We start from the raw sequence: 27,019 nt of genomic DNA on the forward strand, positions 1-27,019 counted from the left end.
AAATGAACATTTAAATCTTACCTGACTAAAATCTAGCAGCTAAATGTGTCTGGAAATATATTCACAGGCTTTTATTTTAATAAACAGAGCGGATGTGAATGCATTTAATTGTTCTGATTGACTGGAGTAGACGTCTCACGTCAGCGCGTTCTAAGCGTGAACGCGCTCTTGCCGGCAATTTTCCTTCTGCGTTCACACAGCAGCATTTCGGCAAATTACCGGAAATGTTTCAACTTCTCTTTCCGGAAAATTGCCGGAACGAATTTATACTCAAAAAATATTTTTAGCTTGTTCAAACGACCTAAATAAAATGAGACAATTCTTCATTGGGACAACTTAATTTTTTTATTTTCAATCCACATAAATTTGTTAAAAGTGTTAAGTTAACTTAATCAGTTTGTGTTGGGACAACATGAATTAATTGTGTGGAACCCTGCATTTTTTACAGTGAATCGTGTATTTTCAAAAAGGTCACACAAAGGTCTGTATGTGTAAAAAGGGCCAAAGATTCACTCGTATGCATTGCAATTTATATTATTTTATATAGCCTTTAGAAATATTTCTATTAAACTAAAATGTTTTTATGGTTACAACCTTGATTTCAATGACCCGAATTAGTCTTATAATTAAGAGTTTTAAACTAAATTGACATTGCTTTTAAAATGTTATTGCTATGGATCGCTGCAAATTGGGTCCAGTAAACTAAATAACCATCATGAACAGAGGCAGTTTTTGTATGTAGAGTCACAGGAGATCTGTAGGGCATTTGGGAATTGATTGCAGAAAGAATTGATTTTTTGATTCAGAGTCGAACGTTTTGTGGCCTTCATCAGACTTTTTCAGAAATGGGCTAATATGAACTAGCAATTAACAGCTGATTAAATGTTTATAAACATTAAATTGCCCACTGTAGCAAGTTTATTGAATAATGTTAAAGCATTAATGTTGAAGGAACACTCCACTTAAAAAAAAAGACTAATTTTACAACTCCCTTAAGGCTGGTTTATACTTCTGCGTCGAGCGATTGCTATGACCCATGGTGCATGCCTTGCGCGGAGCCGTGCATTTATACATCTGCGTGCTGTTTGTGTTGCTCTGCAATAACACTTCTGAAATGCTTGTTGGCAATAGGTTATGTTATGTTCCTATGTATCGAGTTTCTTCGTGGGTGTTTTGTTTTTTCGGAACGCTACCTCGCTCTTTCAGAGGCGGGAACCGGCTGACGTGCAACAACTTTATTAATAAGGTAAACACCAAACAAAAGTTTCCATCTGGAGCTCCTTCGCGTCTCTCAGCACCGCCCACACTCATCACAGCTCCCAAGCCGACCAATCACAGAGCTTGCGATATGGGTCATTGTGACATGTCGGTACATTTTTTGATAGGTGCTCATCAGCCACAACGAGGGCCATGCGACCATGCGAAGGCTGCGCCGGACCATACGTGTGCATAAATAAGCTTTTAGAGTTAAACAGTTTCGAATATATACATCAAGAAACTAACAGCAGATGCAATATTACGCAGCACCTGAAAATAGTCCTAAGCACCAAGTACTACACTTGCACCACTAGTTGGTATCTATGTCATTGTGCCTGCTGCAGCCATGGTACAGCAGCAAAGTTCCTTGATTATTACACTGGAACAAGAATATAGATCCATATAGTCCATATCAACCTAGAAAATAGCAACTTTTAATTATGTCTTAGTACACTATGTAACTACAGAGGAGTTATGCTTTAAATAGGAAAATTACAGTATTTATTATACTTAGTTAATATCAGCATTTGCTATAACTCAACACTGAAAGGTACCTATAGTTAACTGTAGTGGTGGGCAAAGCGAGGCTTCATGAAACATTGAAACGGTTGAAGTAAATGTGTCGAAGCTTTGAAACATTTTGAAACCCGTCTCTACAGTGACACCTAGTAGCCCTTTTGTTATGTATTGCTCTGGAACAGCTTCAGCAAAGAAAGTTATGCAAATTGAGGTATTAAACCCCACGATGTAGAGATGAGGCTTCAAGTGATTTAGTCAAGCGGTGAAAGTTTCAGACTAGCATGAGTCTAGGTACAAATCCAGGGTGCAGCTATAGATGTCAGCTTTTAGGTCGTAAATGCTCGGTTTTTGTAACTTGTTTTGTTTTAACATTGATCTGACATACGAATGAACGCTTTGTAATTAAATATGTCTTGCTTTGGTCATAAACAGTAGCATTATTACAATACATCAAGTCATAATTTCACAATATTTGTACAAGTCGGGATTCGAACTCGGATCATTTGACAGTCCGCTAGGCTACATGAGGTTTTTTCTTGGGCATTTCGGATCATGCTTTGGTGCAGTGTTTCGAAACACTTGCGCTTTGGGATCTCTACACTGTGTCGAAACATCAGTTTCACATGAGCCATCCCTAGTTAACTGGTTAACATAGTTGTTTTATTAACTCACATTTCCAAAGCTGTGCTCATGTTACTTGATTTAGCCAAATGAGATCATACTGTAAATTGTAAATATTTTTGTTTCACGCATGATCTTAATATTATTGCTGAAAAGATTAGAAAATTGTTCAGAGACGATTCTCAGTTAGCTTGATTAGCCATGTAATTTTCTATCAGTCTTTTGCCTGAATATATTTTTTAAAAAGGCAGGTCTGCCTTGCTAAATAACTAATCATCTTTCTTTTCATTCTTTCTCCAGAACAATGGAGTGTTAAATTGGATGGATGATCTGCCACAAACTGTCTCAAGTGCATCACCCGGATACAACAAGCTGGTAAATGGCACACTTCAGTTGAAACACACCTCAGATGAGACAGCACGGTGTCCCTGCAGGAAACATCCACACAAATAGAGCATCCTGTTTTCTACCATTTGATGCTGCCCTCACGTCTGTCTAGCCCTTAAGCGAATATATATCTGTGGCAAATGCCGTTCCATGCCAACTTCAAGAGTTACACAAGGAAAGTAGCCTGGGAGCCTTTTTTATTTGCCCTGTGCGAATTAAATTAAACTGTAAAATAGCTTTTGTATTTTAGGTTGTATGGGTACTGGTAAAAAATTCTTTAAATTTTAATCTAGTGTGTTCAAGGTGTGAAAAAAAACTTACTTTTGGATAAAGTGTTTGAAACTGCTTGAAAATATAATTCTGTTGCTTTCATAATAATTGATCTTACCAAATACATTCACCGGCCACTTTATTAGGTACACCTTACTAGTTCTGGGTTGGACCCCTTTACCTTCAGAACTGCCTTAATCCTTTGGGCAAAGACAAGGTTTAACAAGGTACTAGAAATATTCCTCACAGATTTTGGTCCACATTGACATGATAGCTGGATGAGACGTTAAACCGAGGTCCTGACTCTCTGTGGTTATTAAAAACTCCTATGGCACTTCTCGTAAAGAGTAGGGTTGTAACCCCGGTGTCCTGGCCAAATTCCCTCCATCGGCCCTGACGATCATGGCCTCCCAATCATCCCTATCCACTCAATTGGCTCTATCACTGTCTCTCCACTCCACCTATAGCTGGTGTGTGGTGAGCGCACTGGCACCGTTGTCCTGTGGCTGCCGTTGCATCATCCAAGTAGATGCTGCACACTGGTGGTGGTATGAAGAGACCCCCTCTCATGATTGTGAAGCGCTTTGGGTGTATGTCCATACACGATAAACATGTTCTCTAAATCCACATTACTTACTTACTTACTTAAAAGGCATTTGTGCCCACAGAACTGCCAATCACTGGATATTTTCTCCTTTTCTGACCATTCTCTGTAAACCCTAGAGATGGTTGTGCGTGAAAATCTCAGTAGATCAGCAGTTTCTGAAATACTCAGACCAGCCCGTCTGGCACCAGCAATCATTCCACGTTTAAAGTCACTTAAATCACTGTTCTTCCCCATTCTGATGCTCGGTTTGAACTGCAGCAGATCATCTTGACCATGTCTACAGACCTTGCTACCATGCGATTGGCTGATTGGAAATTTGCGTTAACAAGCAGTTAGACAGGTGTACCTAATAAAGCAGTGGTAATAATAATTAAAGTCCCCGTGAAATATATATATATATATATATTTTTTTTTTTATTAGCATGCTAGTCTTAAGGTTATCTGTAGTCAAGTGTGCTTCAAAACAGTGACAAAATTCACAATTAGAAGAAATAAGCATTCAAAGCTTACACTTTGTCATTAAAGGGATCACCATTTTTTTTACATGAACTCATACTTCAGTTTCTCATCTGACCAATCAGATGCTCTGTAGACAGCTCTGCATTTGAGCTCAACCACTCTTACTGGCAGAGCTGTAATAAAAACAAAAATGCTATTGGCTGTTTTTTTAAAGAGGAGGAGCCACTCTATGCCCTGCCCCATATTTATATTTCAGTTCAAATTATGTTACACATTAAACAAAAATGCACATTCAAATTAAACTGAGCAATGCATAATTTAGCAATCTTGATTTGATATGTACCTAACGCAAACACACACCGTTGACCCAGACGTCTGGAGATTTTAATCACCAACAAAACAGCAAAGATTTAATCATGAGGTCGTTAACAAAAGATTCGCTTTTGTTCATCTATAATTAATGAGCATGAGCCTTTCTCCATCTACTCCGTCATCAAAGTAACTTCCCTTTAAATGAAAGAGATTTAATTTTCACCATCAGAGAGCAGAAACAATTTAGGAACTCATTAATGGTTATTTGAAAGTACATTAACTAGCTAATCTTATATAGGACGGGATTAAATCGCTAAGTATGGGACTGATGAAACGAAATAAGGAGCGTTTGACATCAGGCTGCAGGGGAAAATAAATTAAAAGGTAATGGCAGCTTCTGAGAGCTCTCCGACGAGATGAACAGGGTCACGGCAATAATGCTCTTTAAGCAGTGCAGGTTGACCTTCACAAAACCCTTCTTTTCATCTGGATCTGACATTTAGTGACAAGATAATATTCTCTGTATTTCACTGGCTCCCTTTCAAACACACAGAGGCGCACGGGTTTTTTATAATTAGCTTCCTGCTGACAGAAGTTCAGGATATTGGTCCCCTGTGGAGAGGTAATGTGTTAATGTTTCTTAGGGAAGTCGTATCGAGGGATTCATTTAATGGTGAACTGCGTGGAGTCCCCGCAGCTTGTATATCCAACGCAACTCTCGCGCTCATTTCGCATTGTCTCTTTCACACTTCACACCCCTATTTATTTTCGTTCCGAGAGGCGAAATGAAGAAATGTCTGTATCAGATTCAAACTGACTTTCGCAGTTATGACTGGAGAAACACTTTACGCTTAAGAAAAAAGAACATTATTTCATATAGCCGCTGGGGTACACGGAGAGGACAAACCGGCCCATTTGTTACAGAAGGAGTTTTATTATTCAAGCCAGGCGTTATAAATAATAAATAAATGAAAGCTTGCGAATTGCACACGTGAGCCCTTACTAAGTTATTTTGTGGTGCTTGCCAGTTCCATTAAATCAAGTGTGTGTGTTTTATTTAATAATTGAGCAGCACATTTTAAGAATGTGAAGTTTTCATATTTACATTGCATTAATTAATGACTAAAAGGATAGTTCACGCAAAAATGAAAATGCTATTATCATTCACTTACCCTTCACTTGTTATAAACCTGTTTGAGTTTCTTTTGTTCTGTTCAACACAGATTAAGATATTTAGAAAAATGTTCTTTTTGTATGGAAGCCAATGGATGACAGCAAAAAGCATTCTTCAAAATATTTTTTTTTGTGTTCAACAGAGAAAAAAAAACATAAAAGGATCTATCATACACCCTGTGCAATAAGGTGCAAGTCATGTTTGGCGCAATTTGTTGCTATTTTCAGACCAGCGCAACCCTAATTTTCACGTTTTGCACCACTTTGTTTAAATAGCAAATCCATTTGTGCCACTTTATGGACTTATGTGTGTGCTGGTCTAGAAAGGAGGTGTATTAAGGCGCATTGTTTTCGCCTTGCTATTTTAAGGAACTGAAATAGACTGCACAGTTGACCAACCAAAAGCCTGTCTAAAGTCTAGCGCAGAGCGCGTCAGTTATGTGCCTATGCGAGTCCAAACGCTTAAACATTGCTTAATACACACAGGATGTACAGCAATACACAAATATCTTGACATATGAAAAAAATAAAGGGTCAAAATGTTACAAAAATTATTCTTTTCTACATAAATATAAAAAACTACCTCCATTTCTGGGGGGCTTTTTTTAGTTTATTCATGACAATTTGCCTTTGTATAATGGTGTTATTATTAGCATTATTATTTATTATATGCATATTTATATTTGTTTGAATAAAAACAAGTTTAGATTTGTCCACCTGTCGGGTTTTGGAGACGTATACGTCACTATATGGGACATAAGAATAGGACATGTATTTGGATATAACTGAACACACTTCATTATTATTGTTTATTTATTCGTTTGCTGGAAATTAGAACTGAATTTAGAAATTGTTTTGAAACAAATCTTTACGCTTAACAAATGAAATTAAATATGTAGACTAATGGATGGCTTCAGTGGAGAGCGTATAACACCGTCTCCTTATCCACGAAAATAAAGGAATAAAGTAAAGAGTAAAAGTAAAGTAAAGAGGCCGAATTATTTATCCTTGCACTGCAGATGGTCTGTTGAACTATTTTCTCGTACAGCTTTCTGTTTATCCACTTACAAAGTCCGCTATGTAAATAGCAAATGCGCCATAGCGTGATGCAACTGACTCTTAAAGGGAATGGGAGATGAGACTCTGATTGGTTTAATGCACGTTATGCTCAAAACACACGCATTGTATGGTGCAAATTTTATTTTTCCATCCTTAAGTTAGCAAAAGTGGACTTGAACACATCCTTAATGCTTTTGTGCCATGTGCTTTAGACTTTGCGCCTAGATCGTTAAAATAGAGCCCAAAGGTTTTAAACCATATAACTGAAATTAAATGAAAGTATGTGAAGAAAGTATGAAATGGACATTGCTTCCTAAACAATAAAAAACAATAAAAAATGTATGGAAATTGATTTGATGGATGTAGTTTGTTATTGGTCGATCTCATGTTTGAAACAGATACAGCACCAGTTTTACAAGAAAATAAGAGAAGTATTACAAGTATTATAAGAGAAGTGATGTTGTTGCTAGAGGAAGCCTTGCATTGTAGAGGTGAATGAGGAACCAAGAATAGGAATGAGAATTAGACCAACTGCAACAGTGAGGAAACAAAAACATTTTAAGATGACTTTAGGAAAATGAATAACGCATAATGAAGTCAGTAATAGTAACTAGGCATTGTGAACAAAGTGATTGTAATTTAGTGTGTACTCTGCCTGACAAAAGTCTTGTCATCTAGTTCTAGTTGATCATTTGAAAAAGTGGCAGATGTCTCTGCTTAATCATCTGTTGAACTGCATCCTAATCATTGCAAACACTGCAGAAGACCTATTGGAACCCACATAGACCGAAGATTCTCACAGAAATCAGTCTAGTTTGTTGAAGGAAAAATCATTACTCATACTTCAGCCTCCACATCAAAGTTTCTGAAAGCAAAGAAGGTCAAGGTGCTCCAGGATTGGCCAGCCCAGTCACCAGACATGAACATTATCGAGTTTGGGTAAGATGGAGGAGGCATTGAAGATAAATCCAAAGAATCATGATGAACTCCAGGAGTCCTGCAAGAATACTTTTCAGATGACTTTATTAATAAGTTATTTGAGTTATTGCAGAGATGTATGGATGCAGTAGTCCAAGCTCATGGGATTCATTCCTTCATCCATTTTCTTTTTGGCTTAGTCCCTTTATTTCTGTTAAGTGACAAGCAATATCTAAGCAAAGAAAGACCTTACTGCACTAATTAAATAATTAAAAATCAAGGCATGATCATATTTTATTTTGGTTAAATAAGTGTAATCTAGAGGCCTTTGCCTTTCATATACGCCACTTATGATACCAAATGATCAACTAGAAGTCAAGTTATTATTTGTTGTTCCTAATTCTTGGATAGGCGACAAGGCTCTTGTCAGTTATGTAACTTATGTAAAGTAATTTTGACTGCTCAAGAGCAAATTCTCCTTAGGGAGACAGTAATGAAAGAAATGAATGATTACTAATAAAGTTTGGTGTCAGCATATGTCAAAGCACTGTAGAGATAGCCTTGGATACATTTTGGGTTGCCATCAAATTCATTGATGTGGTAAATGTAATCAATTTCATCTATCAACATAAAGTTGCTAGCGGGGTCTGAAGAGCATAGAATTTGGTGAAAATCAAAACAGCGGAAGAGTTTTTCAAAACAGTGTCCAGGAAGTTCAGCAGATTATGGTATTGATGTTCTCAGGATGAGCCAAGGAATTGATTAAGTATTATGAATAGAGTGGGAATTACAGGTTGCGATTTGACCACCTTATTAAAGAACATCAAAACAAGATATGGGAGGGTCAGCCCTTTAAATGGTGGAAAATAGTTCACACTGATCTGTGGCTTAAATAATAATAATAATAAATAGTAGAGTATTATTAAAATAGTAAGTTAATGTAAATTTGATGGTGATTATAAATAATAGTTCACATCATCAACAATACGCATTGTGTTCTGCGTCATGATTGGCTGTAGACCATTGCCAATCAATCTCCTCTATGCCATGTCTCCTGTACAGCACAGAATGTGTTTGGCTTGCCAAATTTACATGACTCTTCAATCGCTAGCAGTGTGACTCTGACGTGCTGTACTGTATGTTTGCAAGTTTTTTCCCCAACAAACCCCATAATGTCGATGAAACATTCTGCACTGTCAAAGGCACCCACGGTAGCACTCAAAAGGCAGAGGATGATGCTAACCATCGCACAAAAAGTTGGACTTCTGGACATGTGAAAGGAAGGTAGAAGTTACGCAAGTGTTTAAACAAGAGAGAAAAGTGTAAAAATGTTAATGCCTATCTGAGAAAAATGTATAAAGAATGTAGTGAGGGGTTTTATAGCCTTAAAACATCTATAATAATTGTAAAACAATCAAGCTGACTACTTCGTGGATTTCACCTATTGCAGGCAATTTTTAGAACGCAACTTCCGCAATTAACGAGGGACCACTGTACATCAATGGAATGGCTTGAAATGTTACCTGAGGTGGTACTAAAAAAGTACCAGGTAATAGGTATATAGGAAAAGCCCCCAAAAGTGAGCCGTACTTAACCGAACCACTGCGTACCATGCAGTGGAATTGCACTTAAAGTTTGATCTGAATATGTCACAATCACCAGCAATCTAATCTTGGCAAACTGCTGGTAAACATATTTGTGCTGCTTTTAAAGTTCATGTCATCAGTTTTGAACAGCTTCAGTTGTGCGTGTTAGCAGTCAGTAGACAACTGGAACAGGTGTGAGTGTGTGGTGCATGACTGGATCTGTAGTCCATGTATCGGCGGGTTTGTAGTTCTTTAGCAATATGTGTTTTTACCATAGACTGTAAAACATATGGACGTAGTATCCGTGACATCACCCATAGGTTTCTGAAGAACGCAAAAGAAGCAACAAGTAGGCATGGCCAACCGTTGCCAGTTTGTTTTGTGCGTCATTGCACCTACCGGGGGTAACCAGACAAGGGCAAATAGGCAGAGCGTGAGCGGAGCTACAGACACCTGCTAGCATTTTGTTTAGAAAGGCTTTTTGATGGGAGAAACACTTAATATTTCATTACCTGCAATTCGTTTGTGTTCTGAACACATGCGCTTGGTTGAGTACTAAATCAATAAAGTGTTTAGTCTTTTAAAAACACTGTTTTAATACATTGAGCCACTAAACATTCGCAGGAAATCGCGAATTACTTCCAAACACTTAAAATATAGTCTGTGTTAGTAAATGGCATAACACTGTATGACAACGTTTCAGATGACTGTTCTATAGCCTACAGCTAATCAATCTTTCAGATTCTGGAGTACATTCAAGTTCTAAAGAAAAATATAAATGATCTTAAATAAAACAAATACATTTATAGATATGGTATATAAGTATATAATTTCACTTACCTGGGAAATGGAGGCCACGTGAATGGTTTGTGAGTACAATTAAGTGCACACAGCATGCCATATCATCAGATAATTGTAAGAAATAATTCCAAAAGGCAATTAACTGTGTAAAGCCACATAAAACAACACAAAAATACAATTTATATATTGAGTTCAGCGGCTATTTAGCCGAAATCAGCTGAGGTGAAGTGACTGAGACCAGCAAGACCTAGCTGTCACTTAAGTGGCCACGCCCTTAATTATGCAGACCTAATATAACTTAATATAAACTAAACAAATGAGTTTTAAAAAAATTCACCCCCTCACAGTTGTCATGAAGGGTAATATTACCTATTTGAACAAAAATCGTTCTTTGTACAGGGCTGTAAACACCTTTTTTTCTGCTGATAAAGTTGCCCATTTTAACCGTGGGACAGCATGAGGTTACCGCTTGGATTTTACCAGCGATCTGCCAGGATTAGATTGCTGGTGATCATGACAGAATACAGCATTTTAAAGTTATAACCTCATGTCCACTGTGGATGATCTTCAACGATTTTGAGTTATTCAAAAATGGTTTGTCCAATCATCTTTAATACCATGTTTTTTTGTTGGCATGGTCATTTGGTGCTTAACTCCAAATAATAATGTGCAGTCATAAATTATAATAAATACTAAAATATTCCAGAAATTATAAGGATTGTCAAATTGTTATAGTGACTTTAAAATCAGGCCATTTTTTCCCCAAGTTAGCCTTTTGCATGAAAAATGTATATTTCGTCCATAGAAATAGAACAAACTCCCTGGACATTTGAAGAAATCCAGCCCCACCAAAGAGCAGCATCGGGCAGCAAGCTGCCAGTCATCCACACAGCTGGGTCAAACCAGATCAAACCGCTTTATTTGCGGGGAAGACCTCTACCAATACCAATGAGCTTATATGTGTCAAAAATGGGCAGGCCCACTCATACCTCTGATTCATTTTAGACTTATTTTGTGATTTCAGGTGGAGGTTTATCCTTCAGTATAGACTGTTTTTAATTGACTTGTTACACATCACAACACATTTATTACAGGATTATAAACCACTCCAACAGCCATTCTAATATTTGTCAGAAGTAGAATTGAATGTATTGAGAGAAACAATTAGAAAAAAGGAAACAGTAAAACCATTTAACATTAATGTAACATAAGGTACAAGATTTTTCCCAGTCAGTAGGTTCCACTGCATTTTATAATCTTATTGCTTTGATTTTCAAACACAAGAGTTAAACAAAGCCATAACAATGTTGACAAAGTCTTATCTATAAAGAATATTAAAACAGATGTACACATCCATTGTGCTCATTTCTGTCTTCGATAGCTTTAAACCCCCTTTTATCAATCCTACTCATCACAATACTCAAGTCATTCAGGTCAGGAAAATAGTTTAAACAAAGAACGTCAGAAAACAATCATCGACAAAACATTATATATAAAGTCAGTTAAGTATTAGAAGCCAAATGTGAAAACCGTATTCTTCCACAAAGAGCTCAGAAAATCTTTAAAAAGTGGCCACTTCTTAAAACACTTTCTAAACTAAATGTTTACAATGTTTGGTATTTTACATTTGGTTCCTATTATTTAAGGCTTAATCTTTGATGTGAGATAATCTGGCTTGACTCTGAAATGATAGATCATGCAATAGATAAAAAACTAAACAAAAACAGAACCTGAGTCAGTTCGTCTGAAAATTTGTTACATTTCCATAAATGCACAGCGCCTGATTCTTTAGCTCTGAAAACCACAGTAACTAATCTCTCGCTGTGTTATCTTGATCCGCAAATAACCAACCCACAGCTTAAACAAAGACAAATGGCTAACTCAGGTTATAGCCATTGGCTTTTTAAAAAAAAGATTAGTTACCAAGGATTATCAGTGACATTGCATTCAGATAATTGTGTTGATATTCTATTTTAAGATATACGTAATATATGCAAGCCCTCAAAACAAGTTTGGCTAACAGGCTAATAAAGATATATGGAACTGTCGTTATATAGTGTATATTATTAGTATGGTAGCTATTATCCTTAAGTAGTGTTGAAAATGAATTCTGCTTTCATGCTGTTTGTGGTAAAAACATGCCAGATTGTGCAGAGGATTAGCAATAATCTAATATTTGAATCTATATAAATTGCTATAAGTATAGATTGTCCCGTTTACTCAATTGCAGTTTCAGAGGAGGGCAGAAGTCATTTTAAACTCAAGCCTGTAAACCTCTCAGAGTTCATTTTTCTCAGTTTGGGAGGCAGATGGCCATCCATTCGTCCTCCGATTCCGACTCCTCCCACCCCGACCCCGCCAGCCAACCTCTGCAGTTTTGGTGGCAGATCTGTCACTGATTGGCTAATGGGTTCAGCTCCACCTATTAAGCCCAGCTTGGGAGCCAGTCTGTCCTCTGTGGGGCTCAGCATGGAACTGATTGGCTGAAGCCTCTCTTCTGCCACACCCGGAGCCGAGCTGATTCGCTGGAGTTTGACGGGCAGGTCGCCCAGGTTGTAGGTGATTTCCGAACTCATGCGCAGAAGCTTACGGGGCATTCCATCCCGAATGGGGGCCTCCCGTCCTGTAAGCTTCTGAAGTTTGGCAGGCAGTTTGGTGGTTGGCATGGGGGTTGCAATATTGATGGAGCCAGTTTCTGCATCGCTTTGAAGCTCCAGACCTTCCAGCGTGCCACTGCCTTCTGTAACCCCACCTGCGCTGTGGCACAGAGAGGGGGCCGTGAGGGGGGATGACAGCAGCAAACTCTCCTCCTGTTCTTTAACACTGTGCGGTGGTGTGGGAACCTCAAATGTGCCATGAAACTGTGAATAGTCAACCTTGAAGAAACCCTCCTCCAGAGAAATGACTGGAAAGAAACGGTGACCCCACAGAACCTCGTCCTCTGTGTAGGAAGTGCGAGCCTGGCATGTCATACCTGGGATAATACAAGAAACAGATTCATTCAGTGAATGAAACACTCAAGCAAAGACTATATAAGACACAAGACATGTCACTCGTAAAGTTTTGTATGGGGAAAAGTGTAATTCTCAATATGGTGAATGAAGCCCCATCTACTAGTACAGGAGCCATTTATCGATCGATTTAGACTGATGTTTCTCGGGGGGAAAAGCTCGGACCAGACCTGTGCTTTAATAACAGTTTGGTAGTCAACGAACACACTGGAATCTCAGCGAATGCTTGCTTCACAGACATAAAAAAATAAATTAACATAAAGCTTGAAATCTGTACTTTTAAATGAACCAAGGGCGCTTGAAAACAAAAGTTTTTTGCTTTTGTAATGAACATGAGGTTCAGTCAGTCCTTTCTGGAGTAGATTTACTATCAAGACCAAGTTGTGGATTATTTCAAAAGACCAGCGCGATCAGACGAAGCATGATCCAGAGGATGATAACGTGTAGAACGGCTATAAATTAGGTTGGTGTCGTGATCTCGTTTTTTCGAGTGCGCATGCGCATTAGCTTGGGCACCCTGAAAAAATGCAGATTTTGTTTGATTCGAACGCTTAGAAAGAAACTTTTAAGACAGATGTTGTTTATTGGTGATTCCAAGTATGTAATGTAATTATAAGCTTGGTAAACAGTTTTGGAGAATTTGATGTTTCCCCATTCAGATAGAATGCCCAAGCATACTGCCCGAGAGGCGTTTCAAAGATGGGCACAGAGTGAAATGACTTGCCTTAAAAGGGACTTTGAATCGTCACCATTATTAATATAGCAATATATAAATAGTTGAAGTGAAATTATTCGCCCTCCTGTGAATTTTTTTTCTTTTTTAAATATTTACCAAATGATTTTTAACAGGGCAAAAATTTTTTACAATATTTCTGAAAACATTTTTTCTTTTGGAGAAAGTCTTATTTGCTCAATTTAAAAGCAGTATTTAATATTTTTTTCCAATAATAATTCAAGAGGGCTAATAATTTTGACTTTAACTGTATATATAGATAATTGACAAATAGGCAATAGAAATGCTGTGTAAAACACTATTTATAAAAAAAGTTATATGTTATATTTATGTAGTTTGAAGACTGGTGTTTGAGAAAATATAAGGGGGAAACTATCAATTCTTTCACTATATATATATATATATATATATATATATATATATATATATATATATATATATATATATATATATATATATATATATATATATATATAACTTTTTACTGAATTGTATTTTCACCAGCATGGACCATGCCACATCTTGAGCCAGTCTTTTCTGCAGGGATGAAAGGATGAAAAGGGATAGTAAGGGAACAGCAGGATGAAGGAGTGGAAGTAAAAGAATAATGAATGAGTAGGTAGGTTGATTGGGCGTCCTACGATGATGCCCAGAGATGCCTCAGAGTGGGGGTACTGCCTCTGTAATGTGATTGATTGTAGTGATTGATTGATATTCTACCCCCTCCCCCACTCTAATTCAACCTAGGGTTACAACCTTTGGAAGAGAGGGTTATAAGGATATTCATGGGATATTAACCAAATGTTGTGAGATGTAATTGTTGGACAATTATCGTCATGTAGTGCTATTTATTACTATAATGAATAATTCTGAAAAATTATTTCGTCTTTTTCAATAAATAGGGACTGTCACACTGAAGAGCGACAAAACTTAAAAGGTAAAAAAAAGTGAAATACGTAAATACTGAGACAAAAAATTAACAGGTGCACGTCATCGGCTTCACAGTGGACTTCAGTCACTTGAATGGGGTCCTTTAACTAATTAGTTTTTGTGGGATTTTCTTATGTTGTTAGAAATGTTTGTGTGAATGTTTGTGTTTATTAAAATAGCCAGTTATTATTAATGACTTTCTTTTTACATTATAAGAGCTGTAATTTAATAAACTATATTTGAAAGTCACAACATAGGACAGTTTCGAAGACAGTACTAATAACGTTCATTTTTTGTCATGTCTACAACCCATATACAATAAATAAACTATACAATTATCTGTGTTTACATATAAAATGCAGATTTTCAATCAGCTTCAAGGTAAAAAACAGGAAAATAACAATCAATTATGTAAATATTAAAAATGAAACCGATTTAAATTCTGGATTAAGCTCAAGCCTCAATTTCAGTGTTGCTTTCAATTAGGTAACAAAGCAATAAGCTAATCTACAAAAGACAAGTGTCATTACTTAGCTGGAATCACTTTAACGTGGATTACATTAGTATGAATGTTGCAAAATTAATGGATTATGAAACGATCCTAATTCATTTCTCCCATCTCAATTCAATTCAGATTTCATCCAATAATGTTTTTGCAGTCAGATTGACAATGTTATGGAATATTACATGTCTTTTAAGCACCAACTACGTGCAGAACAGCTTATTAATATGAATGTGCATCAAGCATTGTGCGACAACAAATATGTTTCAAAGGAGTGTACTGCGCAACAATGCTTGGGTGACTAAAACTAATAGATGCATTACTGACAGAGTGTGTGTGTACACACACACACACACACACACACACACACACATTTACTGTTGAGCAACACCCACGGGAACGTCTGTTCACGGTCCATTTGGTTGCATGAAAACAAGAGGTTTATCTGTGGGAAATTCATTAGATCTGTGTATCACCCACACCAGCGAACATCCCTCCTTAATTAAAGCATGCAAAGCCTTCACTATAAAGAGCTCATTTTTATGAACCCCCTAACAAGCGAACGGATTTGCAACACGCCGTTCTACATCAGTCAATAGCAACGAATCTGAGATAAGACAATTGTCGACTGAAAAACAACATCGTGCTTGACGTGGAGTACACTTGATCACACAAGAGCAGTGCACTTTTCTTTGGATTACAAAAGCTGAGAATGCCCCTTTAAAACCAGCATCCATGTCATCTCTATGCAAAACACTCTTAAAAGTAAAGCTTACATAAAAAAGCAGCAACTTTGCGGAAAAACCTCAAACCTTTCCTAGTTATTTCCCTTCCTTAAAGGCCTGTTAACACTGCAGCAATAGATTAAAGAAAATTGTGGTATGTGATAGCATGCTAAATAATGAGATATTCAATATGTGATACAATATTTTAAAAAGTGATACAACCAACATTTGCTTCATTGAATTTTAATACAACTTCTGAAATTAAACAGCCATGTCTTGGCATGTATTTGGCTCTTTTTCACATAGTATTACTTAAACAATTTTTTAGATGGACAAATATCCATCGAAGATATTTGTGACTCTAGACCCTAAACCAGTTATTTGCAGGGTGTGAAATACAGGGGCTTTGGAGGGATCAAGCGTTAATAAGAGGGTCAATCACCCCCAAAGACCCTGGATATAAAAGGATATCAAAACAAGATGTTTGGGTCAGTCCTTTAATAGTGAGAAATAGCTTTCTCTGATCTCTAATCTGTATCTTAAATAATAATAATAAAAAAATTATATAAACATAAACTCATCGGCTACTTTATTAGGTACACCTGTCCAACTGCTCGTTAACGCAAATTTCTAATCAGCCAATCACATGGCAGCAACTCAATGCATTTAGGCATGTAGACATGGTCAAGACGATCAGCTGCAGTTCAAACAGAGCATCAGAATGGGGAAGAAAGGTGATTTTGGTGACTTTGAACGTAGCATGGTTGTTGGTGCCAGACGAGCTGGTCTGAGTATTTCAGAAACTGCTGATCTACTGGGATTTTCACGCACAACCATCAGAGAATGGTTCAAAAAAGAGAAAATATCCAGTGAGCGGCAGTTCTGTAGGCACAAATGCCTTGTCAAAGTTCAGAGGAGAATGGTCAGACTGGTTTGAGCTGATAGAAAGGCAACACTTTAGTCTGCGACAGATGCCCACGACCAAAACCCTACAATCCCCCCCAATTCACTTTCATCCTCAACAGCCCACACCAGTCTTAAAAAATGTTTTAATAGGGCCCGTACCAGTGTCATGAGAAATCGAGTCCCCCCTGACTATTGGGTGATCCTATTGGTTCAATGGAGTTGTAAAAGGTATAGTTTGTAGCGCCTGATAAAAAAATAAAATAAAATAAATAAATAAATAAAATAAAAAAATAATAATAAAAAAAAATATATATATATATATATATATATATATATATATATATATATATATATATATATATATATATATATATATATATACACATCGCGAAATGCGTACGTTTTTTTTCTTTTCATTTTCGTTATTAAATTCCATAACACTCTCACCAGTCCTTACTCCTTATTTGCATCTAATACCCGAGTTTGTCATAGGGGCATGAATACAATAATCATGAGTGAATGTGTAACTGCCGAACTGCAGTTAAAGTCTCCATAATTACAGGAAACTCTTACATGAATGCACTTCACGTAAACACCTTAATTATGTTATTGTCTATTAAGGCAAATAACTAGATTACAGATATCCATGTAAACGTAGTCAGTAGTGTCTTCAAAGTAAGTGAAAGATCCAATAGGGCATCCTGCTGATTTGATTCAGAAGGACACTTTGTCAGACAGCTCACCGGTTTGACTTTCATTCACCGTCATTCATTTTAAAAAGCACCCGGTCCATTTTATTTGTTTATGTTTTACTTACATTTAACTTACATGTTATGATAGTTAGATGTAGAGCTAACATTAATCTGATTCACTCTAGTGAACTGCATCCAGGTTAGCACGTAACGTTTGATGTGGTAATTTCACAGTAGTAATACACACAGGTTCGAAGACTCGTTCTCGCCTCCTACAGTGCAATTCGGCCGTGCTAAAATGTCAAGGTGAAAGTCATCATAGCTTGTATAGAAAAGACCCACCTCCCAACCCAAATTTAAGAATAGATTAAGAGCATCAGCCTGGTAAAGAAACCCGATAAGATTTTCAAGTTAACGCAGCACGTTAACGCAGATAACGGCCCACTAATATATATATATATATATATATATATATATATATATATATATATATATATATATATATATATATATATATATATATATATATAAATAGCAGCAAAATCTCGTTTTTATTTATGTAATTTAAAAGAGCATTATTATGACATAAAATTATTTTAAATGATGTATTTCACATACTGTTGTACATCTAAAGGCATGTGTTTTCTCGTTCGTGCTTTTATTTTAGATAGCCTATGACATGCTACCACTTCTTATGTAAATATATAATGTTACATTAAACATAAAAACATCAAAAATACATCATTAAATGTTTACAAACGTTTCAAAACATTTATTTTAACTGTGCCTGTCTTTAAATTGTAGTTACCGATAATAATGTTAGTAATATGACTAGTCTTGTTAAAATCTCAAGACTGAGACTTGAAAAGAGGATTAACAAGGTATCGCGATAATAGCTTTTGATCAGGCATTCAACGCAGATGATCCATTGGGGTCCTCAGTGGACTCGATTGCAGGGGGGACTCGATTTCTCACCACACCGGCCAGTGGCGCCCCTGAAGTCGGCTATTGCAGACACCCGTCTTGTAAATAATAGAGATTCTGATGTCAAAATCCGATGTCACACAATCCAAAAGACGGCATGGACAAACTGAAAGTTTATGAAAATTTTCACCCTGACAGTTTTTAAAAAGTTTTGGTTTCAGTGACCTGATAATGCCTTTGCGTGTAGGCGAACAGCCAAATAGAGTTGAAAAAAAAAGTTTTCTTTAAAAGAAAACTCACGTTTGTGTTGACCAGTGCCTTATTTTGGTGAACCTTCTCACAACACCTCCCATAATGATCAGAGAAGGTGTTTTTTGTGGGTGTTGCATTTTAACACCCACAAAAAAACATGCATTTTAATCCACATCTGGAAGTTGTCTAAACGTTTTAAACTCCATTTGCTTCTGTTTTTAGCACTGTCCACTATTGACTGAAATTACAAAAAAAGTTATATTATTAACTCTAAGAATTGACCCTTCACAAACCCCACAGAAGTTCTGATCATTTGAATACAATTAAAATGTTGCATATTGACTCCCTTACATAATTCACACAATCACAAACACACACAAGTGGTGGCATCTGGAAATAAGACAAAACTATAATGCATCGACGAAATTAAAAGAGACAGTAAGATTAAGACAGTAAGAATAATTCATTGTTTACCTGGGTTACCCATTTGTTGTGGTAGTATACTATGGTGAGGTACACGAGTTGCGTGTGTAAGTAACATATTGTGTTGAGGGGGGTAAGAGAGTTATAAATTATTTGGTGTTTGATGCATTCAAGAAGTGTCTTGTCTTTCAGCAAGTAAAATTAAAGGTTCAGTTCATGTATCTACTAATAAAAGTGTATTTCAAAAGTCAAAATTATTCACCCAAATTTTTTTTTTTTCAAATATTTCCCAAATGATGTTTAACAGAGCAAGGAATTTTTCACAGTATTTCCTAAAATATTTTTTCTTCTGGAGAAAGTCTTATTTGTTTTATTTCTGCTAGGATAAAAACAGTTCTTTTATTAAAAAACATTTTAAGGTGAATATTATTAGCCCCCTTAAGCAATATATATTTTCCGATCGTCTACAGAACAAACCTTGCCTAATTACCCTTACTTGCCTAATTAACCTTAAGCCTTTAAATTACACTTTAATCTGAATGGTAGTATCTTGAAAAATATGCAGTCAAATATTAAGTACTGTCATTATAAAGATAAAAGAAATCAGTTTTAGAAATTAGTTATTAACGCTATTATGTTTAGAAATGTGTTGAAAAAATCTTTCTATTAAACAAAAATTGGGAAAAAATACAATAATAATTAGTCAGAAGGGAATTGAAAATTGAGGATACAGTGCACAGTCAATGTATTGTGGTGCATCATGATATTGAATCGAACCGAATCACTGACATGACAATCGTAATTGAACCAAACTGTGAGATCCGTGTAGGTTCACACCCCTATTTCCCACTATAATAAACTTTTTGCACAACGCAAAGCTTGTGTGGGCATTATACATTCTTCATGGAAACTTCGATACCTAAAAAGCCTTTACAATCCTTTGTCTACCTCTGTGCCTCGGTGCAGCGAGGGCAAGAGGAGAGGAGATTTGCGATGTTTGCAGGAGAGATACAGCGAGGACTTTGTTCTGCTCTGGGATTTGAGCAGCTGGATGAAGGTGTTCAAAATGCGCTGGGACTGCCATACGCTTCTCCTTACAGAAGGAGTCTAAAACGAGACGGTTGCTGAGTGCACATTATCAACCTCAGGCCTAAATATAAAAACCCAGCAAGACAAAACACACATTATACATTTACGAAAGTCTAGATCATTCTCTTTTATTTCTCTCTCTCACGTTGCCACCTACGAGCATCGCACACCTACACACTCTCACACGCACAAACACAGGCACGGTTATCCTGCCTTACTACAGTCAAAAATCCTGGCTTTCTGAGCTGACAAATCCCGGGCTTAGCAGTATAACATAATATTATTCATCTTATGAAATATTTAACAGGCTTTCTGCTGTTTGCTGGAAGAGAGGGGAAGGTGAGGTCTCTGCCGGAGCTCTGCCTCTCCCCCGATTTGGGCTTACATAATCATTCCATATTCCTCCATTACGACAAATTTCATTTCTGCATTTGGGGAGGGACGTTCCGCGAACATTAGCTTCCACCAGAAAAAAAAAATAGCACCGCCACACTCCAGCATCTGACAGTTATGAGAACAATTTATATTTCCAAGAGGGATAATCTGTTTCTATGGTGACCGTCATCAAGTGTTCGGTTGCATTGCCACAGAGGTGCACTGCCTGACCTGTTTCTGTCATCTCTGTCTTTCTCTCCTTCATTTTTTTCTCCCCACATTCCCTCCTGTCCGTTTTAGTGGCTTTCGCTAACACACCTATAGCACTAACCATCATTATCATCACGACTGCCTCTCTGTCCCTATCTCACACTCTCCCTTTCTCTCTGTGGTGCGAGATAACAGTAAACTCTACTATCTGGCTGCTCTGAACGGTAATTGACCATGCAGCTGGGCCCAATTCTCTGCTGTATCGCGCTGACACACAGTGTGTGGTCCTGGGGGGATGAAGCAGTGCCTCCCTTTTGATTTGCTTCGGCCTCTTGGGGATGCTTGCGCCAAGCTGCCCTGTTTACTCGCATTGCTGAAAGGCACAAGATAGAAAACCCAAACTCCCAAACCACAGGCCAAGCACTAAAAATAACTGAAGTCAACAAGTAAGAGACTTTTTCCTGCAAGAAATGGTTAATTTTATATTATGCTCAGTATATAAACAGTGTCATTTAATTTATAGCAGTGTTAAATTAGCATCGTTAAGATTCTTTTATATTTCTTAAGCCATGGTCAGATGTCAATGTCAATGTTATTTATATAGCACTATTTAACACAACCAGAGGTTGACCAATGTGCTGCACAGTACACATCAAAACAGATATAAAACAAATATACATATATATATATATACATATACATATATATATATATATATATACATATATATATATATATATATATATATATATATATATATATATATATATATATATATATATATATATATATATATATATATATATATAATTATAAAATTATAGCTAAAACAGACAATTTTCACTGATAAAATGCCAAATCAAAGAGGTAAGTTTTCAACCTAGATTTAAAAACAGACAGGGATGAAACAGATCTGATACAGAGGGGCAGAGCATTCCACAACCTAGGACCAGCTACTGTGAAGGCACGGTCACCTCTGCATTTCATCCTCGACTTAGGGATGGATAACAGTCTCTGGTTAGATGACCAAAGAGACCGACCAGGCTGATGCTCAATCAACATGTCCGACAGATAAAAAGGTGCCAGGCCATTTAGAGATTTAAAAACCAAGAGAAGCATTTTAAAAGTGACTCGATAGTGCACAGGCAGCCAGTGCAAATAGCGTAAAACTGGTGTAATGTGGTCATGTTTCTTCTTGTGTAATGTAACAGTTCATGACAACCGATACCATGCCTGCGACGCCTCATGACACCATCGCAGGTTTAGCAAGGTTTAGCATGTTTAATTTTTTTCTCATTCTTCTCGACGAGTTTCATCACGTGGGTGACACTGTTCAATTGGTGCACATCATTTCTCAGTTATATCCGCAGGTGCTGCCGTTAATGCGCTGGTCAGGAAATCAAAAAATAGGCTGCATATTTACTTATGAGTGGATCACGGGTGGATAAGATCAATCATTGGTTAATCAAACTTTTAACTATCTTTCCTAAAATATTAAGGTGTTTTAAGCATTTTTATCTGACAGACTGGCACAAAAATGCAGATATCTCCATTCTCACAGCGAGTTCTCTCTTTCTTCCAACAGAGTCTGTTCTTCTGAGGTAATCTGTGAATATGTTCAGTGCTGCGGATACATTGCAAAAGCATTTCCTGCTTATTCAAAAGTGTCATTAATAGTGAAAACGGTTTTATAAAGGCTTCTCTGAAACTGTGAATATTTCACTTTAATTTTATTTAGGCTAGTTTATTATTTTATTTAACAAACCTAACCAACACAATCTCACGACATTGTGTTTTATCAAATAGAGTGGACATGTTTTGAAGCGCTTCACCTCAAATGTTATTCATTATTCTTGTTGAACAACAAAAGATACATTAAAATTAAGATAAAAACTATAGAAATTCATTTCAAAAAGATATTTTTTCCAAGAAAATATACAAATTATGTTTTTGTTTGAACCCTTCTACCCACTACTCAACTATCCGGGTGGATAATTTGTTTCGATCTGAGGAAAATAAGGATTTAATGTACACTTCACTGTGATTGTTGTATCACAAACCTCAGTTAAATATTTGCTATTATTAATATGTCATTATTTTAAAGATTTTGTCTTGAGCATCTGATTATTCCTTGCTGCTGATGTGCTTTCATTTCAGTTCACTCGTGACAAGTTCAGGCGAGGCATTGTTTAATAAGCAACCCATGGCAGGAAAATATACATTTAGTTTTCAAGTAAAATATCTTAATATTAAAAAGTAATCATAAGTTTGATCCTATCCATGTCGTAAGGAATTCCCCTAAATAATGTAGTTATTAGTTGTCTGCAAGCATCAGTGTTTATTGAGATATAAAATAAGATAAAAAAAATGAAATTGAGATAAGAAATATGTTATAGCATCACTTGTGACTGCTTTGGGATATAACGCTCGTCGTAGACGCCACGGGATTACTGATCGTGAAGGAACGTGTAGTCTGTAACATTTTTTACCAACCACAAGTCAAGATTTTATCAAGAAAAAAAATCATATAATCTGAAATAGTGACAATAAAATAAATAAACAATAAAAATCGTGTGATCTGACTGGAGATTTAGTCCCTTATTTACTGTGTTGGGCAATAATGTAATAACGGCATTACTTTTGTCAGTAACCAATACTGTAAGGCATAACTTTTTGAATATAGTAACTCCATTATCATTATAATATAATGCTTTTGTCCATTACTAGGTAAGTTAATTAATTTTGGTTCCAGTCTAGCCCATATCTTCCTGTTTACTGTTTTAATTGAGTTACTTTTGAATGAAGTAACTAGAAACTGCAACAAGTTACTATTTTTTCAGTAACTAGCACAACACTGCTTATTTATCAGGGGTTGCCAGAGCAGAATAAACCCCAAACTATTCCAGCATATGGTTTATGCAGCGGATGCCCTTCCAGCCGCAACCCAGTACTGGAAAACACCCATACACTCTCGCGTTTACACACACACTCATACACTACGGCCAATTTAGTCCATCTAATCCACCTATACCACGTGTCTTTGGACTGGAGGAAACCGGAGCACCCAGAGCACCTGGAGGAAACCCACACAAACATGGAGAGGACATGAAAACTCCACACAGAAATGCCAACTGACCCAGCTGGGAGGCGATAGTGTAAACCACTAAGCCCCCATGCCATCCTCATAGTTGAGATACTATTTTTATTTAGCTTTTTATATGATCTGTGTCAGTGTTGTTTTTTAAGCTAAAACTAATTAAAATAATCTGTAATTTAATTATTTGAGTGTCTTTCAGATACTATTATAGTATTTTTCGAATGTATTTATTTTGAAGTCATTTTGCTGCATGTTCTTGGCATTTTTATGTGTCTGTTGTTTTTAATTCAGTTATAGTTACTTTACACATCTCAATTTATTTCTAGATATATTATTCTGTTATCATTTTAGTCAGTTTAAATAATTTTTATGTGTATTCTGGGATAGTACACACAAAAATGACTTGTTTCAAACCAGTTTGAGGTTTTTGTTAACAAAAAACACAAAAAGATGAAAAATGCTGGAAACCTTACTGTAAAAATAATTTAAAAAGTCATGTCACCGTACGTTTTTATGGTACTTTAAAGCAAATTGCTTTAAAGCAATGCCATTTACAGCATTGGTTTAATATGTTAAATTGTTCTCTGACATCTACATAGTAGATTTATGGTAGAGATGCACCATTACCAGTAACGGGTATCGGGTCGATACTTGGTTAAAATACTCATACTCGTATCGTATATGAAATGCCGATACCACGGACTGATACCACTCAACAGTAATTCACTATGTGGATGGGATTTGTTGTCCTACCTGACTTCAATGTCTTAATGGATTAATTAATGTGTTATAATGCTTAGTTCTTATAAACAATCTGTTTATAAAATACATTATTAACGAATCTATAGTTTACTGATGAATAAAACGAACACGCAATATGACACTTGCATAATGATCACAGCAAAACAAGCTAGTGCTCATTTTTATCATCATTTAAATGTCCATGTTTAATTGGTAATCGATAAGGTCTATCGATTTACAGGGTTATCAACAATGTGTGAATATTTTTGGCTTGGAATAGCCTTTTTTCTAAAGATTTTTGTGTTCATCCTTGCTACAGGCAAAAAATAAAACCTCCTTTCAAAATAACTGCACTTTCATTAAAACCAAATCTAAGAAGTATCAGAATCAGTACTGGGTATCAGCGAGTACACATATTAAAATACTCATCCTCGTATCGGCTTGTAAAAAGTGGTATCGGTTCATCCCTAGTTTATGGATTCGGTAAGTTTAAAAAAATCTCCAGAAACAGTTTTATAAGTTCATTTATTACTCCGTAAAATACCCAGAGAATCAGAAGGTTCATAATTGACTATATATGGATTGTGTCATGAATATTAATGAGTTCCGCTCTGACGTGCTGGTCTTACAGACAGACACACAGTATGATGTACGCTAAACATGGACAAATATAAACCTGATCAGAGTAACGTTAACCTATTTTGCTCACCAGATCTGTGGTGGATAAAGGATAAATAATAATTAAACTTGACAAAAGAGAGTGATAGAGATGTATCACATTGTATTTTTAAGCTATAGTCAAAGAAAACACACCCAGAAATTAATATCAACCTCTGCCTGAACAGTTGACAGTTGAGCAGTAAACAAATTTTAAATTGATGTTGGTGTCAATGTAATTGGTGTAAGTTAAAATGACATGTAAAGTTAAATTGGTTCAACTTAATAATTGTAGTGAGCAACACTTCAGTTTTTTTTTACAGTGCTGTAACCATTGAGTTCCATAGTATTGGCTTTTCCTATTATGGAAGTCAGGGGTTGCAGGTTTTCAGCGTTAATTCAATATCTTCTATCTGTTCAACAGAATAAAGAACATCAAAGGTTTGGAACCACTTGAGATAGAGTAAAAAGTGAGTACATTTTTGTTTTTGGTAAAACTATCTCTTTAATTTTACATATGATACATGTTATTTTACTTATTGTTTGTTTTATTTCAAGAAGATCAATCAATTTTAAATATAGTTTTAGTCAGCTATACACTATCTGACAAAAGTCTTGTCGCCGACCACAGCTGTAGGAGCAACAAATAATAACTTGACTTCTAGTAGATTATTTGGAAAAGTGACAGAAGGTAGATTTTTCAGATGAATCATCTGTTGAGCTGCATCCCAATCATCACAAATACTGCAGAAGACCTTCTGGAACCCGCATGGACCCAAGATTCTCATAGAAATCAGTCAAGTTTGGTGAAGGAAAAATAATGGTTTGGGGTTACATTTAATATGGGGGCATGCTAGACATCTGCAGAGCGGATCTGAGGTATCAAGACATTTGTGCTGCCCATTACAATACAAACCACAGGAGAGGGCAAATTCTTCAGCAGGACAGCGCTCCTTCTCATACTTCAGCCTCCACATCAAAGTTCCTAAAAGCAAATAAGGTCAAGGTGCTCCAGGATTGGCCAGCCCAATCACCAGACATGAACATTATTGAGCATGTCTGGGGTAAGATGAAGGAGGAACACTGAATTGATGAACTCTGGGAGTCCTGCAAGAACGCTTTCTTTGCCATTCCAGATGACTTTATTAATAAGCTATTTGAGTCATTGCAGAGATGTTTGGATGCAGTCCTCCAAGTTCATGGGAGTCATACACAATATTAACTGACATTATGACTGCACCATGACTTTATATTCTATACTGTTCATCATTTCTACTAAGTGACAAGACTTTTGTCTAAGCAAAGTGATACCTTAATGTCCTAATTAAATAATTAAAAATCAAAGCATGATCATATTTTATTTAGCTAAAATAAGCTTAATCTAGACGCCTTTGCCTTTTATTTAAGCCACTTCTGGCTTCTGGCTTATCAACTAGAAGTCAAGTTATTATTTGTTGTTCCTAAAACTTGGATACGCAACAAGATTGTCAGGTAGTGTACAATCCTGGTCCGGTCATCCAGGCTGGTTAAACCTTCATGTACAAATAACATGGACAAATACCTGAAAATATCTGCCTTATCAGGGATCTGACAAAATGTCAAACAAAATCTGCCACAGACGCCACATCCATTCAATAAATAATACACATGAGCAGGCACACATTTGAGATGTTTTATCTGATTATAGAGTGATTAAATGCTCAAATTGTTATGTCACACCGAAGCTTCCAGAGAAGTGTACAGATTGTGTTTAATCAAAATGGTTTGACACCTTTGAGACAGG

At 36.4% G+C, this 27,019-nt stretch overlaps 1 protein-coding gene across 1 annotated transcript in view; it reads right to left on the bottom strand.

Annotated features, from left to right (window-relative positions):
* Nucleotides 1-10,992: 10,992 nt before the first annotated feature.
* kcnj3b (potassium inwardly rectifying channel subfamily J member 3b) overlaps nucleotides 10,993-27,019 on the bottom strand; it is a 29,521-nt gene continuing 13,494 nt past the window's right edge. The window contains exon 3 of the mRNA XM_056459668.1: nucleotides 10,993-12,943. Within this exon, the coding sequence (XP_056315643.1) occupies nucleotides 12,219-12,943 (725 nt within the window). The 3' untranslated portion in view covers nucleotides 10,993-12,218. The remainder of the gene's footprint in view (nucleotides 12,944-27,019) is intronic.

The sequence above is a fragment of the Danio aesculapii genome, chromosome 6, assembly GCF_903798145.1.
Source record: "Danio aesculapii chromosome 6, fDanAes4.1, whole genome shotgun sequence".
Classification (NCBI taxonomy): Eukaryota; Metazoa; Chordata; class Actinopteri; order Cypriniformes; family Danionidae; genus Danio; species Danio aesculapii.